This window comes from Corvus brachyrhynchos, unplaced genomic scaffold, assembly GCF_000691975.1.
Source record: "Corvus brachyrhynchos isolate BGI_N302 unplaced genomic scaffold, ASM69197v1 scaffold94, whole genome shotgun sequence".
Classification (NCBI taxonomy): domain Eukaryota; kingdom Metazoa; phylum Chordata; class Aves; order Passeriformes; family Corvidae; genus Corvus; species Corvus brachyrhynchos.
This window is the reverse complement of record NW_008238330.1, coordinates 11,382,733-11,402,266: the sequence shown is the minus strand read 5'-3', so window position 1 is coordinate 11,402,266 and position 19,534 is coordinate 11,382,733. Positions and strand designations below refer to the sequence as shown.

Here is a 19,534-nt window from a genome sequence, read left to right as displayed (position 1 = left end):
TTCTTTGGAATCAAAAGATCCACACTGGAACAGGTCAAGACCCTTCATTCGGCTTGTGTAACACAGGCGTCTGTGAAACCCTCCGCAGCGATGTCTGATACAACTTTTACATCTCCTAAGTCACCTTTATCAGCTTTGGTGGTATTGTTATTGGTTTTTCTTTTTTCTTTTTTTACTGCTCCCCTTTTGATACACCTTTCTTAAACTAAGTAGCCTACTTTCTCATTTTCATTGGGATTTGTCCATTTGACCGGGGAGGATTCTAACTAGGTCTTTAACGTGTGTAAGTGGGAGGCAGCACGCCTTAAAGGAAATACTGCTTGGTTTTACAATAAATCTCATCCCCCACAGAGCCAAGCTCCCAGGAGCTCCGTGCTGCAGCACTCATCACATTCTGATTAGACGTGCAGGCAGTGAGCAGTGCTGGTGGCTGAGTTCATTGTTTTGAGAATTGTTTTCAAGTAACCTTTCCAATATTGGGTGGAGATCTGTACTTAAGGCATTACTGGTGAATTACCGTTCTTTGAGGTGCACAGGGGAGACAGAATTTGATGATTTTGTAATTAAGCAAATACCTTGAGATCACTTCTGTCTCATTTTGCTGAAATTGATGTTTAGTTTTCATGCATTTGTAAGCTAGCCTTAGTAAGAAAATGGGGAGAGGTGGAGTATTATTACTTTAGGTTGAACTGTGGCCACCTGCCTCAAAGATACTGTAGGTTTTTGAAATACTTGAATATGCCCGTCTACTGTATCTTCTTATGGGCTACCCTTGTTGGCAAGGTGTTTCCTCTTAAGTCTGCATCAGGGTGGTTTGAACTTCTTCCATGCGGAGTAAGCCTCCAGTTATTTGTTGCATTCAGTACATTGTAATGAGAAAAATGCTGCAGTGAGTGGAATAAATTCTGGATTTGCTGGACAATGTTTTTCCCTATTTTTTTTCTGTTTTGTTTTGTTTTATTTTGTTGTTGTGCTTGTGTGACTTACTAGTAACTGTAATTCCTAGCTGTTGTTTCTCTTACATCCACAGTGTGCCCTTCACGTGTTCTGAAACAACTTTTCAATGTTGTTGGGTAGTTGCTTAATTTTTTAATTGCATGTGTTTCACTGATTGTTAAAAGCAGAGTATCACACTCAGGAGGGCTTAAAAGTATTAAACGATTTTTATCTAACAATGGATGTTATATGCAATTAATTTCCTCAGCATTGCTTGATTCCCTTTGCCTTTGATTATAGACTATTTTAGTAACATGCTTTTGTAAAGTTATAAACCATAAACCATGCTTTTATCTTTTTCTACACTCCTTTCTTTTTTTTTTTTTTTTTTTTTTTTTGGTATCATAGATGCTTAAATGCATATCAGAAATAAACACTGAAGGAGATTCCTGAAGGAAAGAGACATGTAGGGAGAGTGAATTTTCTCATTAAAATTGCAGCAATTACTGTTTAAATTACTTTTGGGAGTTAATTCCACTGAAGGGACAATACTGTTGACATAAATATCCTTGCAACAGTGAATAATTCTGCTTAAAAATATATTTAAATTCAGAAGAGAATCAATTAAATTTGTCATTTACAAGTGTTTTAGTTGAATTTCTATGGAATGCATTCTTATTGCAACTTTTAATACATCTGGTTTCCCTTCACAACTCCTGTTGTTCAAAATAGTCTGTTTTCTATGAACTGATGAATATAGATCAGGTGATATGAAGGTCTTTCTTCAAAATTTCAAATTACAATTAATTTCAAAATTCAAACTAATTCCTACAGAAGGAAATTTCTTTTTGGTAGATGCTCTAGCCCAAGGCTGCAGGTAGGACAGTTATAACATCGTAATTATGAGATGCTTAATCATATTAAAAAGCTTGAAGACAAAATGCTGCATTCAGTCTTTAGTTCTGTAATGGTGTCTCCTCTTGTTTGAAAGGGAATGTTAATTAGCAGAGAGCAGTTAGCTGTAAAGTACATTAAGTCTGTGTAATGAAATCACAATGGAGAAATGCCTGGTTTAGAAGATTCGTTTTTTGATGGAAATCTTCAAAGATATAGAGAATAAACAAATTATTTAGTCCTTGTCGTATTCCTCAAAAATCCCATTTAGGCTAGGGGCAGCACAATGCTTCATTGCATTCTTAAGCAAGACTGGGCTGTAGGAAAAAGGTTGGATGAACAGTAGAGGGGGATAATGCAACATGAAACCACAAGGCATTGCTAAATATAAGTACACAGGTATTAGTCAGTACCTCATAACAATTTTTAGTAATTTTCCTGTTAAGACACAAATTTCTTCACTTCAATCACAGTCTAGTAGTATTTGATTTAGAGCTGAAACATATGAGTAGACTATAAATGTATTTATGATTTTATTTTTCCATTTCTCTCTAGGAAAAAGGTTCTAATTTCAAAAATATGTCTTTAGAGGAAAATTCATCCTTTATTAATCAATGCTTACTTTTATTCTGTCATTTTTAATCAATGTAGATGGCAACCCAAAATATCCCAAAGAATTATTCACAATAAATGCATTTTAATATCTAAACAAATAATTTCATTTAATCACTTGTTCAATTCTGTGGAAGATAACACAATTGCTCTGCTTTGCTTTATAATTACTGATTTTTTCCAAAATTGGCACATATGGCTGACCAAATTTATTTAAATGATGCCCCTTTGTATATACAAGAGTTTGCTCAGTGCAGAGGAAAATGATACAAACTGTTTTCCTTAAAGCTAACTTATTTCAACAGTATTCTTTTTCACGTTCCAGAAAATATATTCTACATTTTTTGGGATACTAATTAGGAACTGATAATTTTCAAATAACCATAAACTGTTTTCACTATGAGCTGCCCTGTTCAGTGTTAGTGCATATGTTAGAGCATTTGAAAGTTTGGCATCTTGAAAAATATTTGTAAGTGCTATGATTGTGACTTGCTGATGGAAATGGAAAGTGAATCATCCATTTCACTTGCAAATTTAAGAAATCTCATCGCCATTCAAAGACATTAAAGTGAGGTTAAATTAGTTAAAGTGGTTATTCAGAAAATGAAATTATATTTAATCCATCTGCAGATATTACAGTGCTCATATAGCGATTGAATTCATAGTGATTAGCTCAGGGATTAGTTCTCAGTGTCTGTGAATGTTCATGAACAGTGTGAATAAGTTGTTTGGAGAACAGAAAAAACAACTTGCTGATAACTGTTCTGGCATTACTAGTAAGTCAATAATGTCCAGGGGGATGATGAAAAAAGTGCAGCATTTGATTTAAGAAGCTGTGCAGCGATACTTAGGACTGAAAAGGGGTTATGGCTTGACTAATAAATTCGTAGTGGGTGTGGGAACCCAAGATTTGATTTTAGAAGTTACATAGTCCTACTTGGGTCTGAAATGCTTTGGATAGTGAGTAAGTTTGTATATGTAAGGAGGAATACCAAACAGCATTCACTGTTTGCTTTTCACTGGAAGTGTGGTAATCCTCTTGATTTTCCCATAGAAATCAAGTGTTCTTAATTTACTGTGTCTCTTTTCTTAGATAAACCCAAGTATTCTTCTAGGTAGGACTGATTTGTGTATGCTGACTTTTTGTATTTCATGGTTGCACCAGCTTCCTCTTTCTCTAACAGATAGATGAATGTCTTTAAATTATCTGACCATGCAGACATTGATGTTCCAAATATGATGGATAAAATGTAAAGAATGGCTATCTGAATTTTTGTTGCTAAGCTGTAAACTGCAGGAAAGAAGAAGCAGTAATGGTGGGTGACTTTACCCTGTCTGTAGGTGCCTTTGTTACCAAATTTCCCAGACCGTTTCCATTGTGCAGGAGCTTTGTACAAACTTTCTGCATGAAGGTTGTCACATCTTCTTCATTTTGGTCCCCATTTGTAGTGCTGTACCTTCTCTGCTTGCCATTTGATGAGTAGAAGGCATCACTAATTAGACAGGCACTCCTTTAATTTTATTGTTTGTGACCAGTTTCAGATCCAGTTACAGACCCAGTAAGAGGTGATGCATTTTTACAGAATTGCACCTGATCCTTGTACTGAGGAGTTATCAGGGTGAAGTGATAGTCCTACAAAGGTCAGCATGGATAGAAATACAGCACATGGTTATGGGTTATGGGTTACAACTCTCCATATTGGCAACTCAAAACCTAAATGAAATTTTAATTAACTGCGGTTAACTGAAAACCTGCCTGTGTAAAATGAAGTTTCAGTTTAATTAAAAACTTCAAATTTTGATAATATATTCCCAGATCACAATTTTTCTGCTATTTTATCAGACCTATTTATTCTTGACATTAAAGAGTTCTATTTCTTTTACTTCCTTCTCAGCAAGCAAATGTACCTAGACAATAATTCATGTTGCAGTTTACTCAATAAACAGAATGCATTTTGAGAAATACTGCCTTTTAAGAATTGCATCTGATCCAATAAACCAAATTATATAACAGCAAAGTATGTCACCGATGTAAACAAATACCAGATGGGTTGTAAAACATTCAATTTTAGATCACTGCAAATAGACTGAGATAAACACTGCTGTGGTGTATTGTCAGTCATTAGTAAAGCTCAAAAAGGGATTCCCTCTGCGTGCCCATATTCTGGAGGGTTCCACTTCATGTTTGTTTTTCTCTTTCTTTGAGTCTCGCTCTCTTTAGCCCCACTTGCTACCTGTTATTGTGCTTTCAGACCCAATGTACCAACTTGGCTGCTTTTCAAAGTGTGACAACACAAGCCAGCAAGATTTTGCTAATGAAAATCAGAAGGTGTTCCCAGAGAAAGCATTCCCAGGGAAGGGGTGTGGGCCTGTCAAGGCCTCTTGAGGGGTGTGGGCCTGTTGAGCCTGCGGAGTCTGGGATGTTGCTTTCTGTATTTTGGGGAGTGGGCTCATCTCTCGTGTCATTTTCCAACCCTGAAGGGATGGATGTTGTTACCTATCCCAGACCCAGCTTCCTCCAGGGTGGATGTACATGGTGACAGTTGGATTTTTTCACTCTTCAGACATGAATGCTTTCACTACAAGACTCTTTCAGTTGTCGTCAGTTCAAGATAAAGTTCAAAGTGTGTTTCTATTATTGATTGAATGCAAGGCTGAAGTTCTTTTCCACACAGTTAAAATCTGGAGGCTGCTGTTCTGTATTTAAGATATCTGCTAGCACTTCTATAATAAGATTTTCTAATTGTGGGTTCACTGACATTTTATCTTTAGATACATGGTCTAGTGGTGGACTTGGCAGTGTGAGGTTTGTGGTTGGACTTGATGATCTTAAAGGTCATTTCCAATCTAAACAATTCTATGATCTGCTTATGTGTCTGTATTTTACACTAAGTGAAATCTATAATAATATTTAAATTTAAATTAGCATACCTCATTCAGCATTATATCAGAAGGGGTAGTTAAGTATTGTATTTGGAAGATATCCACATTTTAGTGGGTTTACCTGGTTTTCCATATTGCCACCTAGATCTCTATTTTCTCTGTTCATACAGTAAATCTGAGATTTATTAGTTCATGCAAACAGCTTTAGACCTTTTAAATCCCGCTTAATACTTGAACCTAAGTAGCCGAAAATACAGAGGCAGACTTTTTGAAAAAACTTGACTTTCAGGTGGATCTGTATACTCCAGATGGAGTCTTGATAAAATCTTAACAAGAGAGGCTATTATTCCCAATATCCAGAATAAACATTCATGTAATGCTCTTCAAAAGGTTTGTATAAAATAACTCAGTTTACAAAAATTAGTTAAGTAACACAATGCAGGCAGATTTTCAGCAGATGATCTGCAAGTACCATGTCTGAATTATGAGCCATGATGGGTCACTCTTTATTATAAGCTAACCATAAAATGCAGGTTGGATCATAGAAACAGAAACACTTTGTCTCCTTCAAAATGTAGAGCTGGATTTTATTGGTAGAGAGGAGATGCAGTCAGCATGGTTTAGCTAAGAAAGGTTTGTTGTTTTCTTATCATTACTAACCTTTTATTTGTGGGTCTGTCAGCCTATTTGACATCACCAGGGATGCCAAATTTGAGTTATCTTAGGAGCTCTATAAATCACAGAATGTGCCTATTTTAGCTGCCTGTTTGGATAGAATTTACTTGTGTAAATACTGAAATGGGGTAGGGTGAATTTAAGCACTCTTTAGGTGTTTTATGTATTGAAAAGTATAGTTAATTTCTATAGATGAATTTCTATCTAGGCCGAAGACTTTTATCTTTCTTGTTTTTCTTCTAAAGTTAACAGAAAAGAGCCACTTCAGATCTGGAGACTTCTCCGTTTTCTCTGTGAGGCTTCTGAGAATCTGACATAACTTCTTTGTCAATACTTAGTTAACACAGAGGTTTTTTTAGTACATATTTTGAATTTTTAAGTGTATTTGCTAAGATATTATCAAAAGCTTTGCAGAAAGTGTGAAATCTAGTTACGTTTTTCATATTTAATGCAGTAAAATCAAACCTTATCTACATACAGACACAGTACACACATGTACCAGAGACATGCAGATGTACCTTATCTTGATTGCATACAAAAGTTTTCTTTCTAGAAGCAAACATCTTCCAGCTGTGGGTATGAATTAGAATTGTGTTGCAGAAAACCAATACCTTATTTACAAAAAGTATATTTTCTTATTTCTTCTTCTGGGAATTAATTTAAATATGAAAAACACCTGTCATCTTGTCTGACAGCTGATGACAGCATTAAGATCACTGAGTGACTAAGATGACAAGCTATCCCTGCACATCAAAACATCAGGCTTTTATTGCTGTCTTGGGTATACAAGAAACTTGTATTAAGCGGTCTTTAACAAGGACTCATCCTGTTTGTCAGTTCTGTGACATGATTTTTATGAAGGAAGGAAGGAGTAATGACCCACATCAGCTGAAGATGAGGAGATTGCAGTAGGTATTGCCTGTCTGCATTCTATGAAGCTTGTCTGCAGAGATGCAAACAGATCAAAGGGCATGTTTTTTTCATCACAATTCCTGATGGGGATTAGGCAAGTTTATATGAAAATTCATACATTGCTAGTCAGAAACAGATTGTTCAGATTTAGGAAAAAGTTTTCTCATGAAGAAACACAGCTTTTTTTCCCCCTTAGATTATGTGAATTATTGTAGTTTTATCACTGTCATGTTTAACTCCTGTAGCATTACAACCATGCTCAATTGAATGGGGAAATTACCAAAAGCACTGTGGAAGCATCCCTTCAATCTGAAACTTGCCTTTCATGTATTCAAAAGTTTGGGGAAATTCATCACTTTGTTTCAGTAAAAAAACATTATATTCTCTAATAGTCTTCAATATCTCCTTCAGAAAATAATTATGATCTCTTTTTCAGTGACTGGTAAAGTAAATTGAAATGGAATGTGTTGTGTTGTCTTTTTTCAACTTTTAATCAGGAAGATCTTGGCAAAATATGCTTTGTTATAGTGCCCTGCACTGAGGGTTTTTTCCAGGTCAAGTTAACAGTAAACTGCCCTATTCCAACTTCTGTATAGAGATAATTCTGAACTACAAATTCTCCTATGGCACATTCATGTATTAAGGTTGAAGAATATGAAGAATCCCTACATTTTTCCCGCCTTTTCCAGGGGATTTAGGGTCTCCCTAAATAAACGTTAAATACTAAAGGATTAGAATTCATTGAAACAGTATAATTAGTTTCCAGCCCCAAATCTAGATTTGTACTTTTCACTTATGTGCTCAGGTGAAGGACAGGCTGATCTTTAGAAAAAAAAAGGGACAGCCTGAGTTTATCACCAGAAAAACAGCCACAGAAATATTATTCTCTGTGATTTTTCTCATGCCTCCTTGGAGAGACTTGGGCAGAAGCTGCAAATGCAGTTTCTTGCTACTCCTTATTTCATATATGAGTCTTTACCCTATGCTCTGGGTGGGTTTGAAATCACTTAGATTTCATTTTTTATTTATGTTTGTTATTACGCAGTAATCCATGGCACTGAAAACATGTTGTAAAGAAAACAGTGCAGTAGGTAATTAGTGGGAGAAATATTTCAAAACAGTATTTTTAATATGTTTCTTAGTATATATGGCGACGAGCATATTTGTTTGATTTTTAATGTATTCTCTTTGTTTACCCGTATTTGCCTCATCATTTGATGTTGCCAATATTTGGTCAATGTTACTATTTTTCATATAAGGAAATTTTGATGGGGTTTTGAATGTTACGTATTTTTATATTTTTCTGGTTTTATTAATATAAATATTTCTCTTTTTTTTCCTCTAGAAAGGTCCTAAAGGAAATCTCTGTTGGAAACCTAAAGCCTAATGAAACAGTTGAAGCAAATCTGGAAGCACAACTACTTTCCAAATTAAACCATCCAGCCATTGTCAAATTTTATGCAAGCTTTGTGGAGCGAGATAGTTTCTGCATTATCACTGAATATTGTGAGGTGAGACTGAAGAAATTTGACAGAATGTGTGTATTAAAATGGGGTCTTCTAAGAAGCCATTTTATAAAATGTTTTAGTTTGAACTTTAGTCTTTATTTGTTGCTTGTGGCATCACCTTCTACTTGTTAGGTGTGTTCCTTTCAGATAAGGAGTTTTATCTGCTCCTGTGAGACTCACAGATGAACAAACCACAGAAGAAGAAATAGGTAATTTTAAGTGCAAGTTCATTTGGTATTACAAGTGTTACAAGAAAGGCTTAAATGCAGACACACTGCTGGATCTGTGGGAGAACTCAGAAAGGTTGGACCACTTGTGTGCTACTGATAGGTGAGAGAGATTGAGATTGGGGGTGTGGGGGCACGGTATAAAATCTGGTATAAATGAGGAAGGGAAAACTCACTTTTGGAGATAATTACAAGAAGCTTAAGCCTGATCACATGGATGATGAGTTTGGCAGCAGCATTGGCTTTATAAAATGAAAACCAGTGTGAGTCAAAGACCAGAGTGTAGTGGATATAACAAATATTAAATCAGGATATAGTTACCATTCATTTTTTGACTCCAGCATTTGGTTTAAGAACATACTGCTGAAATCTGTCTTAAAGCTTTCAAATAAGAATTTAAACATATTTAAGCCAGTTTTTTAGTAGTTTATATAAAACAAGTGCCTACTTTGTATTAAATATAGATGTGCTCTTTCAAAAAAAATCTGTCGTACATAAAGTGATCTTTTAATGAAACTGTGAAGCAAACTCTTTAGCTGTGCTCTGCTAGACATGCTGAAATGCTTTGGAAGATAATGAACTTAGACTACTGGGTTACCTGTCCACAAATCAGATTTGATTTAACTAATCAAATTTCTTCAAGAATGTAGCTTTCATGGGAATAATTAAACAAGTACCATTCCTGTCAGTTATTTCTTCCTTAGAAGCTTTATTTGATGACAGTAAAATGCATATTTTTTGCTGGGATATTTAAAAATTAGATCTGAAATGTTCAATTCTGTGATACAATCTGAGTATTTGTTCATATACTATTTTAACACCCATGCAGGAGCTTTTTGTACCATTCCCTGAATGTCTGACAGCTGGGGTTTGAAAATACTGTCAAATCTTCAAGGAAATCCAGAGCTCAGAACTGAAGGATTATTCTGATCTAGTCCAGCCATTACCATGCACTCATAATTTTCTCTCTACTAGCAGTACAAAGTGGCCCAATACCAGATCAGTTAAACATGTAGGAATAAAGGAACCTATTTCAGCAGCACTATAGCATGTTTTATCTATCCACTGCTTTTTACTCTCTTTTGAAAAAAATTTTTGTTCATTTGGCATAAAGTTATAGGTGAATAAAAGAATAAAATGATAGTAATTGCAAGCATGGCTCCTTGGAGTTTTAGGGTTTTTTATGCAGGTGGTATTAACTACCCTGCATGAAAATGTTTGGTACAGAGTTACCCTATGATCTGGGAGTCACATCCTCAAACAATGTATTTGAGCAAGGCAAATGAAGGAAGAGGAAATGGGTTCACTGGTTATGCACTAAATCTTTTCAGTTCTGAATCTGCTAGGTGAGGTCAGGATGATACTTGGCCCAATAGGATGTGCTTCTGACTTTTTCCCAAAGGACACGTTCTGTGGTAGCGTTGCATTTAAGCCATTACAATATATTTCATTGACTATTCAGACAAGTACAAAGCAAAGTTGCACACATTGCTATACAGTTTCTTTTCTATTTTAGGGGGAGTATTTCCAGAAGGTATACTTTTGTATTTACTTATTTATAACCTGCCTTTGTATGTGATGGGATTTAGGTTTTTTGACCTAAAAGATGCCTGTTTAAATCATGCTTAAATTGAGAATGAGAAAAATGTAGTGCTACCTGATCCTTGTTTGGAGGTCTAGTACATTCAGTTTTTCATGCATAGAATAATTACCAGATTGGCAGTAATTGGTACTCTTGGGCAGACTCAAAACAAAGAGCACACATTAAGTTGGCATGGGAACGGAACTACCCCCCTGAGCTTTATTCTGTTTTCTCCAAAGTACTGTGACTTATTCATTAGCCACCGTGCTTTGTTCATTCTTGCATGAGTAGCATAGAGGGAGCCTCCAGTGCAGCTGCCCTGTGCTATACCTTGTCCTGTGAAAGAAAAACAGAGAGCATTGGTCTCCGTTGCTCAGCTTGACATCTTTTATTACAACTAAATTTAATCAAACTTATAGAAAATAAGTATATGTGTTCTGTTTTATCGTACTTGTTGAGCTTCTTAGACACTTTCCTCAGTTCAAGATCTTGTGGGTAATATAAACATTATCAGCTAACACTGATTTCAAACAAAGATGCCTTAATGAACCTTGGATTTCATTTTGTGATATAAATTGGACTTCAATAAAATACAGTTTTTACAAGGCAGTTACTTTAAAAGTGACATCATTGTAATATTTTATAAGGCAGAACTGGTTGTACTTTCCCCCAGACAATTATTTATGTCTCTTGACTGCGGTCTCAGCTGTGGTGTGAGTACACATATGCTAAGGAAATCTGAGCAAAAGGAATAACTAAAGCAGTCAATGCCTGTTCACATTATCAGCTCTAGATGCTAAGCTGTTTTAAATAATTTACTGGTGTGTTTGATACTCTTGATATTTAAACAGAAACTGCAGCTTGGAAACTCCATATGTACCTAATTTGTTAAATTGTTGAATTCCTCATGAATTTCATTATACTGACCTTGCAAAATGCTAAATTGGGTCGACAAATTTTTTCAGAGTTTCACAGCAGCAGTATTTCAGCAATCTTTTATGATGTGTTTTTGTTTTCCTTTTTTTAGACTCAAGGTTAAATTAATTGTAGGATATTGAGACCACTCTTCCCTTCCTGAAGGTAAAAACTATGCAGTTATGTGAGGGCACATGTAGTGCTTTATTCAGCTGCTTTTGTTCTCCTTAGACCTCTTGCAGGAATTGTCCCTCAGCTTCAGAGTATTCACTGCCCTAACTCTGTAGGTCCTACACTTACTTTTCTTTGCATTTTTCATAGCAATGTCTTATTGTGAGAGGGCACACATTGGGACAGGGAGAAACGGTGTTTGGAGCCTGCTGCACTTCATCTGTCCTCACCTGGATAGTACACAGTCCCTTGAGGCCAGCAGCCAGCTGACACATTTGAGCACCCCCTCAGTCCTGGGCTCTGGATGGTCTGGGGCATCTGTCTGGAACAGTTTATTTTATAATAATGACTCACTGTTTTTGAGGTGCGTGAGTAGATTCAGGCACAGCCCATCTGGTTGCCATGCAATGGAGTACCCAGCACCAATTTTTCTTTCCTTCCTCTTCTCTGCTGCAAGCAACCAGGGGGAAGCTGCTGAACATTTGGAGTTGCAAAAGGGAAGCAGCTGCTGAGAGTTCCAAGTTCCCAGAAGAGCTTCTCTCTGGGCTGCAGCAGGGCAGCAGATGGAGAGCTGAACCCATATTCCCTTCCCTAGTCAATGAGATGATTCAGACATTTCAATTAAAAAATTGCAGGACATTGTCAGGGAACATTTTTGATAGATGACAAAACAGTTTTGCTTTGTTTTAACACACTGACTTCTGAATATTGTAACTTAGAACCAGAAAGGCCATAGAAATTACTGTAAACTCATGTCAGAAGCACATGAATGTATAGATCTGCAAGGACAGAATCTGCTTATTTTGTAGCAGCAGTATGAGGCACTGTGGTGTTTGGAACAGAAAAACAAGAAATGCTGAAGACATCATAAAATGGTGAGAGTCAACAGTGCAGAGGAATAAAGGGTTGATGATGGGAAATGATACTGGTACAGTCGTACAGGTGAAATAGTTTCTTGTATGTGGCACATAAATCTTCTGATTTTATGTAGAATGTACAATGTAAAAGTAATGATTTATGGCAAATAAGCTCTCCTGATGTAAGGTAATCAGTCACTAGAGTGTAGTCAGACTCACAGTCCCTTTGCTCTGGGGTTAGTTACCTCAACATATTGCTTACCATTAATATGTGTGCATTCTTGTAGACAAAATGAATTTATTTTATAAACTGGATAAACAATCAGCTGACCACCATCTGTGTATTTTTGAGCAAAAACAATGGCTTTCCTGGAAGTCTCCTCAAAATCCTCTTTCATCACGTTGTTGTGCAACTGGTATTTCCAGCTATCTGGATTACAGTTTTCAAGTAGTCTTTTTCTGAATATATTTTCTATTTTATTGGCACTCTCTACTGTGTGTCCATTCTACATTGTTCCATTCCTAGTGCTACTTCAAGATCAATTGTTATTTTAATGGAGTATCACAATAACACATGCTACATATTCTTGAGGCTTTAAGTCTGCTTTGTTTCTGGCAAAAGTGAGTTTGAAAGAGGGCAAAGTATCATAATTAAAGAGACTGTATTTTAATTCTTAAGAGAACAACATGGTTTCTTTGATGCTGACATGGTTATTATAACATAATAAAAGAGTGTCTCTTGACTGTGCAATGTTTGACTGGAGTGAAAATGCTTTTCTCAAATTCATTAACTTATTTAGACCAATTGGGACAGATTAATTTTACTTACCTGGGTGTCTATATATTAGCCAGTGAATGTAGGCCCTCATCATAAATCTTTGCAGGGAAATAGTGTTTCTACAACATGATCCATCCCTTCTAAGGCAGACAACTGGATGGCAGAGATAATTGCACTATACAGGTGTGTGTTCCTTTGTGTTGACCGTAAAGTTTGAGGGTGACCAGCTCAGATGCTGAAGTTGGGTGACATGAAGTAAGAGCAGTTGAAAACTTTGCTGATCTTGTGTAACACTAAGAGAAAACTATGAAGCCAGACTGGTTAACACCATTTTGATCCTCACTTGTGTATGCTTTTGGTGCTGGCAGAGTTCAGAATTCACATGCATATGTTGATTTTACAGACCTACATGATAGGATGCCTGAAGGTCTAAGGAAGTGGGGTCCTGTACTATGATGAGGGACATAGCATTTTGAAAACTTACTTTAAATGTACAAATATATTGTGATATTTTTCAGGGTGGAGATCTAGACTTTAAAATTCAAGAGCACAAAGATTCTGGGAAGATGTTCACTCAAAGTCAAGTAATAGACTGGTTTATACAGTTGTTACTCGGAGTCGACTATATGCATGAAAGGTACAGTCATTTGATATGAGAACATTTAGCTTGGGAGGGGAGTGAATGGACTTACTGACTAGTTGGAGGTACTCAAACAGAAATGAAAGTTCTGTTCACCAAACTATTGTAGTTAGTATATGTCAGATACCTCAAGTGTAATTAATTACCTATCCTGCAGGAACATTGTACATTCTATCTTTTAGCAGGACAATGGTAGATGTCTTCCAGCATTAGACACACTTTTTTAAAAGAGCCAAATGGAGTATGGAGCACAGTAGAAATAGTTCAATATTGTTAGAAGAAAATGGATTAAAATGTTAAAACTAAGTCATCTTTTTAAAGGGGAGTCAAGAAGCATGCCCTGCGCGTATTTACTGTGAAGCATCCAATAGATAGGCTTGATGGACTCCCAGTAAAATCAGTGGAGTTACATACATGCATTCTTTGAAAAGAGACAGCACTTTTAACAGCACATCAAAGATTAACTTAAAAAATTACTGCAGGTCATCCAGATATGAGGAGATCACACATGATTGGAGCAGGGGTAGTGTATATAGATGGTTGCCTACCTCATCATCTCCATGAGTGTAGCTCTTGTCTGCAGTGTGATTTGGCAGGCTGACTGCAGTGATGGAAAGATTTCCCTTGTTGCCAGTGTGCTGGACATGTACAGTGCTTGTCTGGTCCCTTTTCTGCATCATCCTTTGCAGAGCTTGGATAAAATTTGTTTGCCTGAATTTTAGGTGAAACCGAGCAGTAGGTAGAGAAGTCACCTGTCATCAAGAACAACCGTTCCTGAGTTGACCTGAAGTTAAGTGTGTGGGATGTGTTTGACCTAAACTAATGGATGCCTAATGAGTTTTTTCAACTGTCAGACTGTGATGGAAAAGGGCAGAGTGAATTGCTGTCCAAGATGCAAGGGCATTTTTGTTCCTAAATGCCAATTTATTTAGGACTTGTACATGAAATGCTGCCCTTCCAGTGATGGGAGGACATGAAGAGAACTCTCTTGGGATGCTTTGCCTCTTCAGCATTCACCTCAGACCAAAAGGACAGAGGGAGATGGAAATAAAAATCCTGACATCTTGAACTTCAATTTAACAACTTATCATTAAAAGTTTTGGTATCCTGGAAAGTCCCCTTTTGGAGAAATCCTTTCTTTAACATATGTGTTTAGAAGATGCTTTGTGCAGAATAATGCAGAATAATAATATAAACATTGCATTTGGACTCATGGTCATTGTAGGCCCCTTCCAACTGAACTATTTTATTTTATGCTATGAGTTATTCTTTTTGTCTTTCATTTTCTGTATTTCCTTATGCCTCTTTTATCTCTCGTTTTTCCCATGTGTCCCTCTTTTCTACTCTTCTCTCCATTTTACTTATCTTCTACTTGTTCTCAAACAAATCTTTAAAATCAAATTGGATCGTAAAAATAAACTTAATTTGGTAAATAGGTATATAAAATTTGGTTTCCTGAGAAGTCAGTTAATTCTTCATTTAAAGCAATTTGATTTTCCAAACATCATTTCATTTTCTCCTTTTCAATCATAGCTAATAGTACCTCTCCAGACACTTACAAATAACGTGATGGTTTTAATTTTTATATATTTATTTGTATTTTATTTTGTTGTATGTACGTTACAAAATTTAACCTTTTTCTTACTAGTATAGAGTCAAACAATAGCTTAAATGGAAAAGGTTAGGCTTAAAAGAATTTAAAACTACCTGCAGAAATTTGAAATACTAAAACATAATAACAGCCCTCTGTTTCTGTGTAGAAGAGTCATGCATGATTTCTTCTCTACTGACATGGAAAAAAGCTGTAGTATATGTTTGAATTGTGTTCTAATGCAAAGAAAGCTTATTCCTAGAATTAGAAGCTTGAAGCATTTACAACCTGTGGGTTGGTTCTTCCCCAAGCCATTCCTAAGAAATCTCAGCTGCTGTGGACAGGAGTTTTTTTTCCAGAGCATCAAAAATTATGGTTTTAAATATAGACTATTCACTTGTCCTTCTTGCACAACTTTAATTGAACTTCCACTCTTCGTGAAAACTCTTATGCTGGAAACTTGATCTTGATTTTTTTTAAAAATTTGAAACTTGAAAACAAAGTTATCTAGAAATAAACAGATTCAATCCTTATCTGTCTTTGTTATAAACAAAGGGAGAAATAAAAGAGAGACAACACAATTCAGTGGTCTGATCTAGATGGAGGCTTTTAGCATGAAACCATCCTGTAGTCTCTCATAATACACATAGCCCATCACATGTCAGGGCACAAAATTAATCCCACAGCAATCAGGCAATGAGGCCACTGATTGATTAACCTCAATTTGAATACAGCTGACCATTATGTTACCCATCATTTTGCTAATCTTTGTGAAGAATTTGTGAACACAGCTTTTTATAAGGTTACTCATTATGCAAACAGCAGATAATACAGGGTTCAGACTTACACAGAACCTCTTACTCCTCTGCAGAGTTCTTCAGATAGAGTAAAGAGAAATTAACTGCACAAGATTTCACAGCAGTAATAACTTCAGCTTCCCTCACCTTCACTTGTGGCTCGTTCTGTTGCAGGCAAAGCTTCATTCAAGGAGTCTGCCCACTGCTCAGGGCTTGTCTTGTTCTTTTATGACTATGAAACAACAAGCAGGTACTCTACAGAACACAGATATGGGTATACTTACAGCCCAGATTTGAAACTGTCCTTAAGTATTAATTTCTACCCAAAATAACCACTCAATAACTGCTTCAGTGTCCATCAAGTGAAGTTTTGCTGGAGCCCAGTTAATTCATGTTGCCTTTATAGGTCTGTTTCGTCCTACAATAAAAAAGTTGCTCTCTTTCTTTAACTGGATTTACAGTGCAGGCTTGATATTATTTTCTTACTAGTATTAAAGTATTCTTTTCAGGTAAGATTTCTGCTGGTACCTTGTTTATCTTCTGACATATCATGGCAGAATGAGTTGCATTGCAGTGAGAGATATCATCATGGAAAACTCAAAAAAATCACCCCAAATATTTCTTTGTCATATTAATCTTACAATTATTGGTAATGCAACTAAAATACATAACATTTTCATCAATATGTTGCAAAATTATATTAGCGTTACATTGTAATTCAAACTAATGTGACCCAAGCATCTTTTCATCTCCTTTTCAAATAATATGCTACTGAAAGCTTTCTGGATAGTTTTTATACTTCAAGATACCTGTTATTAAAATAATAGATATTCAGGAAAATTTCAGCTTCAGAAATTCTGTGGTTATGTTTCTATAAAGGAGTACTTTTAAAAGAACATTGAAAACCACCAGTGCTCAGAAACAGTGTGCAAGAATAAGTTAATGCAGTGAAAGCAAGTTCTTTGAAAGGATCTGTGTGATGAATGTTAAGAGTAGTCCTTATGAATCTAAATTAACACAACAAGATGTCTGTAAAACTCTGTGTTTGTGTGTATATATATATACATATATATACTTATGGAAGAATAATAAATATCACCTCAGTTTAATTTCCTTACTGATATAATATATGAGTGTGTGCATATTGCTCACAGAAGTTGTCAAATAGAGAACAAATTATTTATAAACAATACTTTATAAACATGAATGGAGACATACTGAATAAAACTTCCATTTTTCCCAATGTGCAAACCGTTTTCTAATGAAAGTAAAGGCATTACTTTCAGGACAAAAAATTGAAAGAAAAAGAAGTGAAAAAAATTGCTATAAGAACGTGAAGAACTCTTTTTCTTGACCCATAAAAATAGAAATGTTTCTTTTTCATGCCCAGTCTACATACATACTGCAATGAATTCTAGTATTATTTTTCATGGTTTTTTCCCCATTTTTGAACTGAGTATATTGAGTTACATATTTTTTTCTCTTTTTGCAAAAAATATTTTCAAATGAATTGTGGACAAAATTGTGTATTTAAATTCTGCTGCAGAATGCGTATTTTCTAATCTTAATATAGAAACTATTTTGGAAGTAATTTCACTATGTCAATGCCTAAGACTTTAATAATTCAAATTTGAGATAATACTTGAGGATTGCTCAAAAAAAATTAAAGTTGAGTATTATATTTGTTTTTCCTGCCCACGTCTCAAGAATCTTAGAGCATCAGTTTCTTTCTTTACATGATCTAAATGGCTGAATGACAACTGTATTTGTGTTACCAAATACAGTTTCTGTAGCCAGTATGTACCAAATGCTATTCTAACTTCCTCCTGAGCAGAGCTGATGACTAATCCTATGTGCTGGCAATCATTTCAAAAGTGGAGGAATTCTAGTTTAGATGAGGTTATAGGGAACAATGCTTTTGGAAGTGTTATTAACAAGAATAAGTTGAGAATATGTTTTGTATACTGCAGAGATACTTTGTTTTCCTAAGGGGCTGCAGAACAACTGTCACACACGTAAGATTTATAGAAATTAAGATGATTCTGTATATCCCTACATGGTGTGTAGCTCATGATGTTTTTTTCAAACTCTGATGGAAAAATAAGTCTGTAAAAGCTAATTGTTCTGTTTCTTTTCATCTTTGTCTTTGTAAAATTTTTTCATCTTCCACACTGTTACTGTAAAAAATTGAACTACTAGCTTAGGCTATATACATATTTGTCTTTGAAGTAATATTTTTGCTTCAGGAGTCTTCTCTTAGCTTTGAGAAGCTCTTATTGCTGTTTTTCTCATCCCTTATTCTCTTGTGAGGCATCTCGTTCTCCTGGCAGAAAATAAGATGTAATGCTTTTAAGGTGAGTCAGATAGGAAAACTTGCCTTTCTCCCTTCCTCTGCAGCTCATGCTGTGTCTGTATCTGTATTCTTAAGCTGGGATCCCCAGGTACATTTTTATTACCCTGCTTAGGCTCTCACCCTTCATGTGGGTGCCCGTGAATGCACCTCTCTGTGTGTATATGAAGCTCCTTAATGCCATCGTCTGTGGATTGTCACTGGCAGAGTTAGATGGTAGCAATGGTGGGCTGGTCTTTCTGAAAAGGGCTGAAGTTAAATACCTAAAATACTTAATATGTGCCTCTGAATGCTTCCAGTTGGATGAGGCTGAATTTCCTTTTCTATTCCAGACGGATACTTCACAGGGATTTGAAAACCAAGAATATATTTTTGAAAGATAATCTTCTTAAAATTGGTGAGACTTCCATACTTTTTAAAGATATATTTATTTTCATGTGATAGAACAGTCCAGCAGACATTTTGTCAATAAGGAGATTTAAAGAAATAGCGTTTTGATTTGTGGTCAAACATTTATTTGACAGTCAGACAGAGGAGAGGCAGTGAAATCTCTAGCTTTGAGGATGCTTCAGGCTTGGCTGGACCTGCACCTGAGCAGCCCCATGTAACTTGCTTTGAGCTAGGGGTTTGAATCAGAAGACCTTGTGAAGCCTCTTCAAACCCAGATTGTTCCGTGATATGTTTTTATTTCGAAGAATTACGGAAAATTGTTTTTCCTCTTTTTTTAAGTACTAGCAGAATTTTCTGGACATACAGTCATTTTATCATGTCTAACAATAAACAAAAAAAGTTTATATGAATAGATATATATTTATATTAATAGATTATTGTTTCTACTAATATTTTTAGGAGACTTTGGAGTTTCTTGTCTTTTGATGGGTTCATGTGATCTTGCAACTACTTTTACTGGGACACCATACTACATGAGTCCAGAAGCACTGAAGCACCAGGGATATAATACAAAATCTGACATTTGGTGAGTAGTTAGAATGCTATTTTGGTTGGATTAGGCATTTATCCCCACTAAAACTATTTCAAGACATTTGAATCAAATGTTGCAATCTGAGGCCTTGCCACTTGTGTTAAGAAGCCTGTAGTTGGCTTTTTTCTAGTCAGTTATCTGAGACTTTAAAGGAGAGTAAAATTCAGATCCAGTCTCTGATGTGATACAGGATGATTGTAGACAAAGTTCAGGTTTTTCTAGGA

At 35.7% G+C, this 19,534-nt stretch overlaps 1 protein-coding gene across 1 annotated transcript in view; it reads left to right on the top strand.

The window, feature by feature from the left end:
• The window catches only part of NEK11 (NIMA related kinase 11), an 81,260-nt gene that overhangs the window by 6,480 nt on the left and 55,246 nt on the right, over nucleotides 1–19,534 (top strand). The window contains 4 exon segments of the mRNA XM_008633981.2: nucleotides 8,258–8,423; nucleotides 13,469–13,587; nucleotides 18,661–18,725; nucleotides 19,178–19,304. Of these exon segments, the coding sequence (XP_008632203.1) occupies nucleotides 8,258–8,423; nucleotides 13,469–13,587; nucleotides 18,661–18,725; nucleotides 19,178–19,304 (477 nt within the window).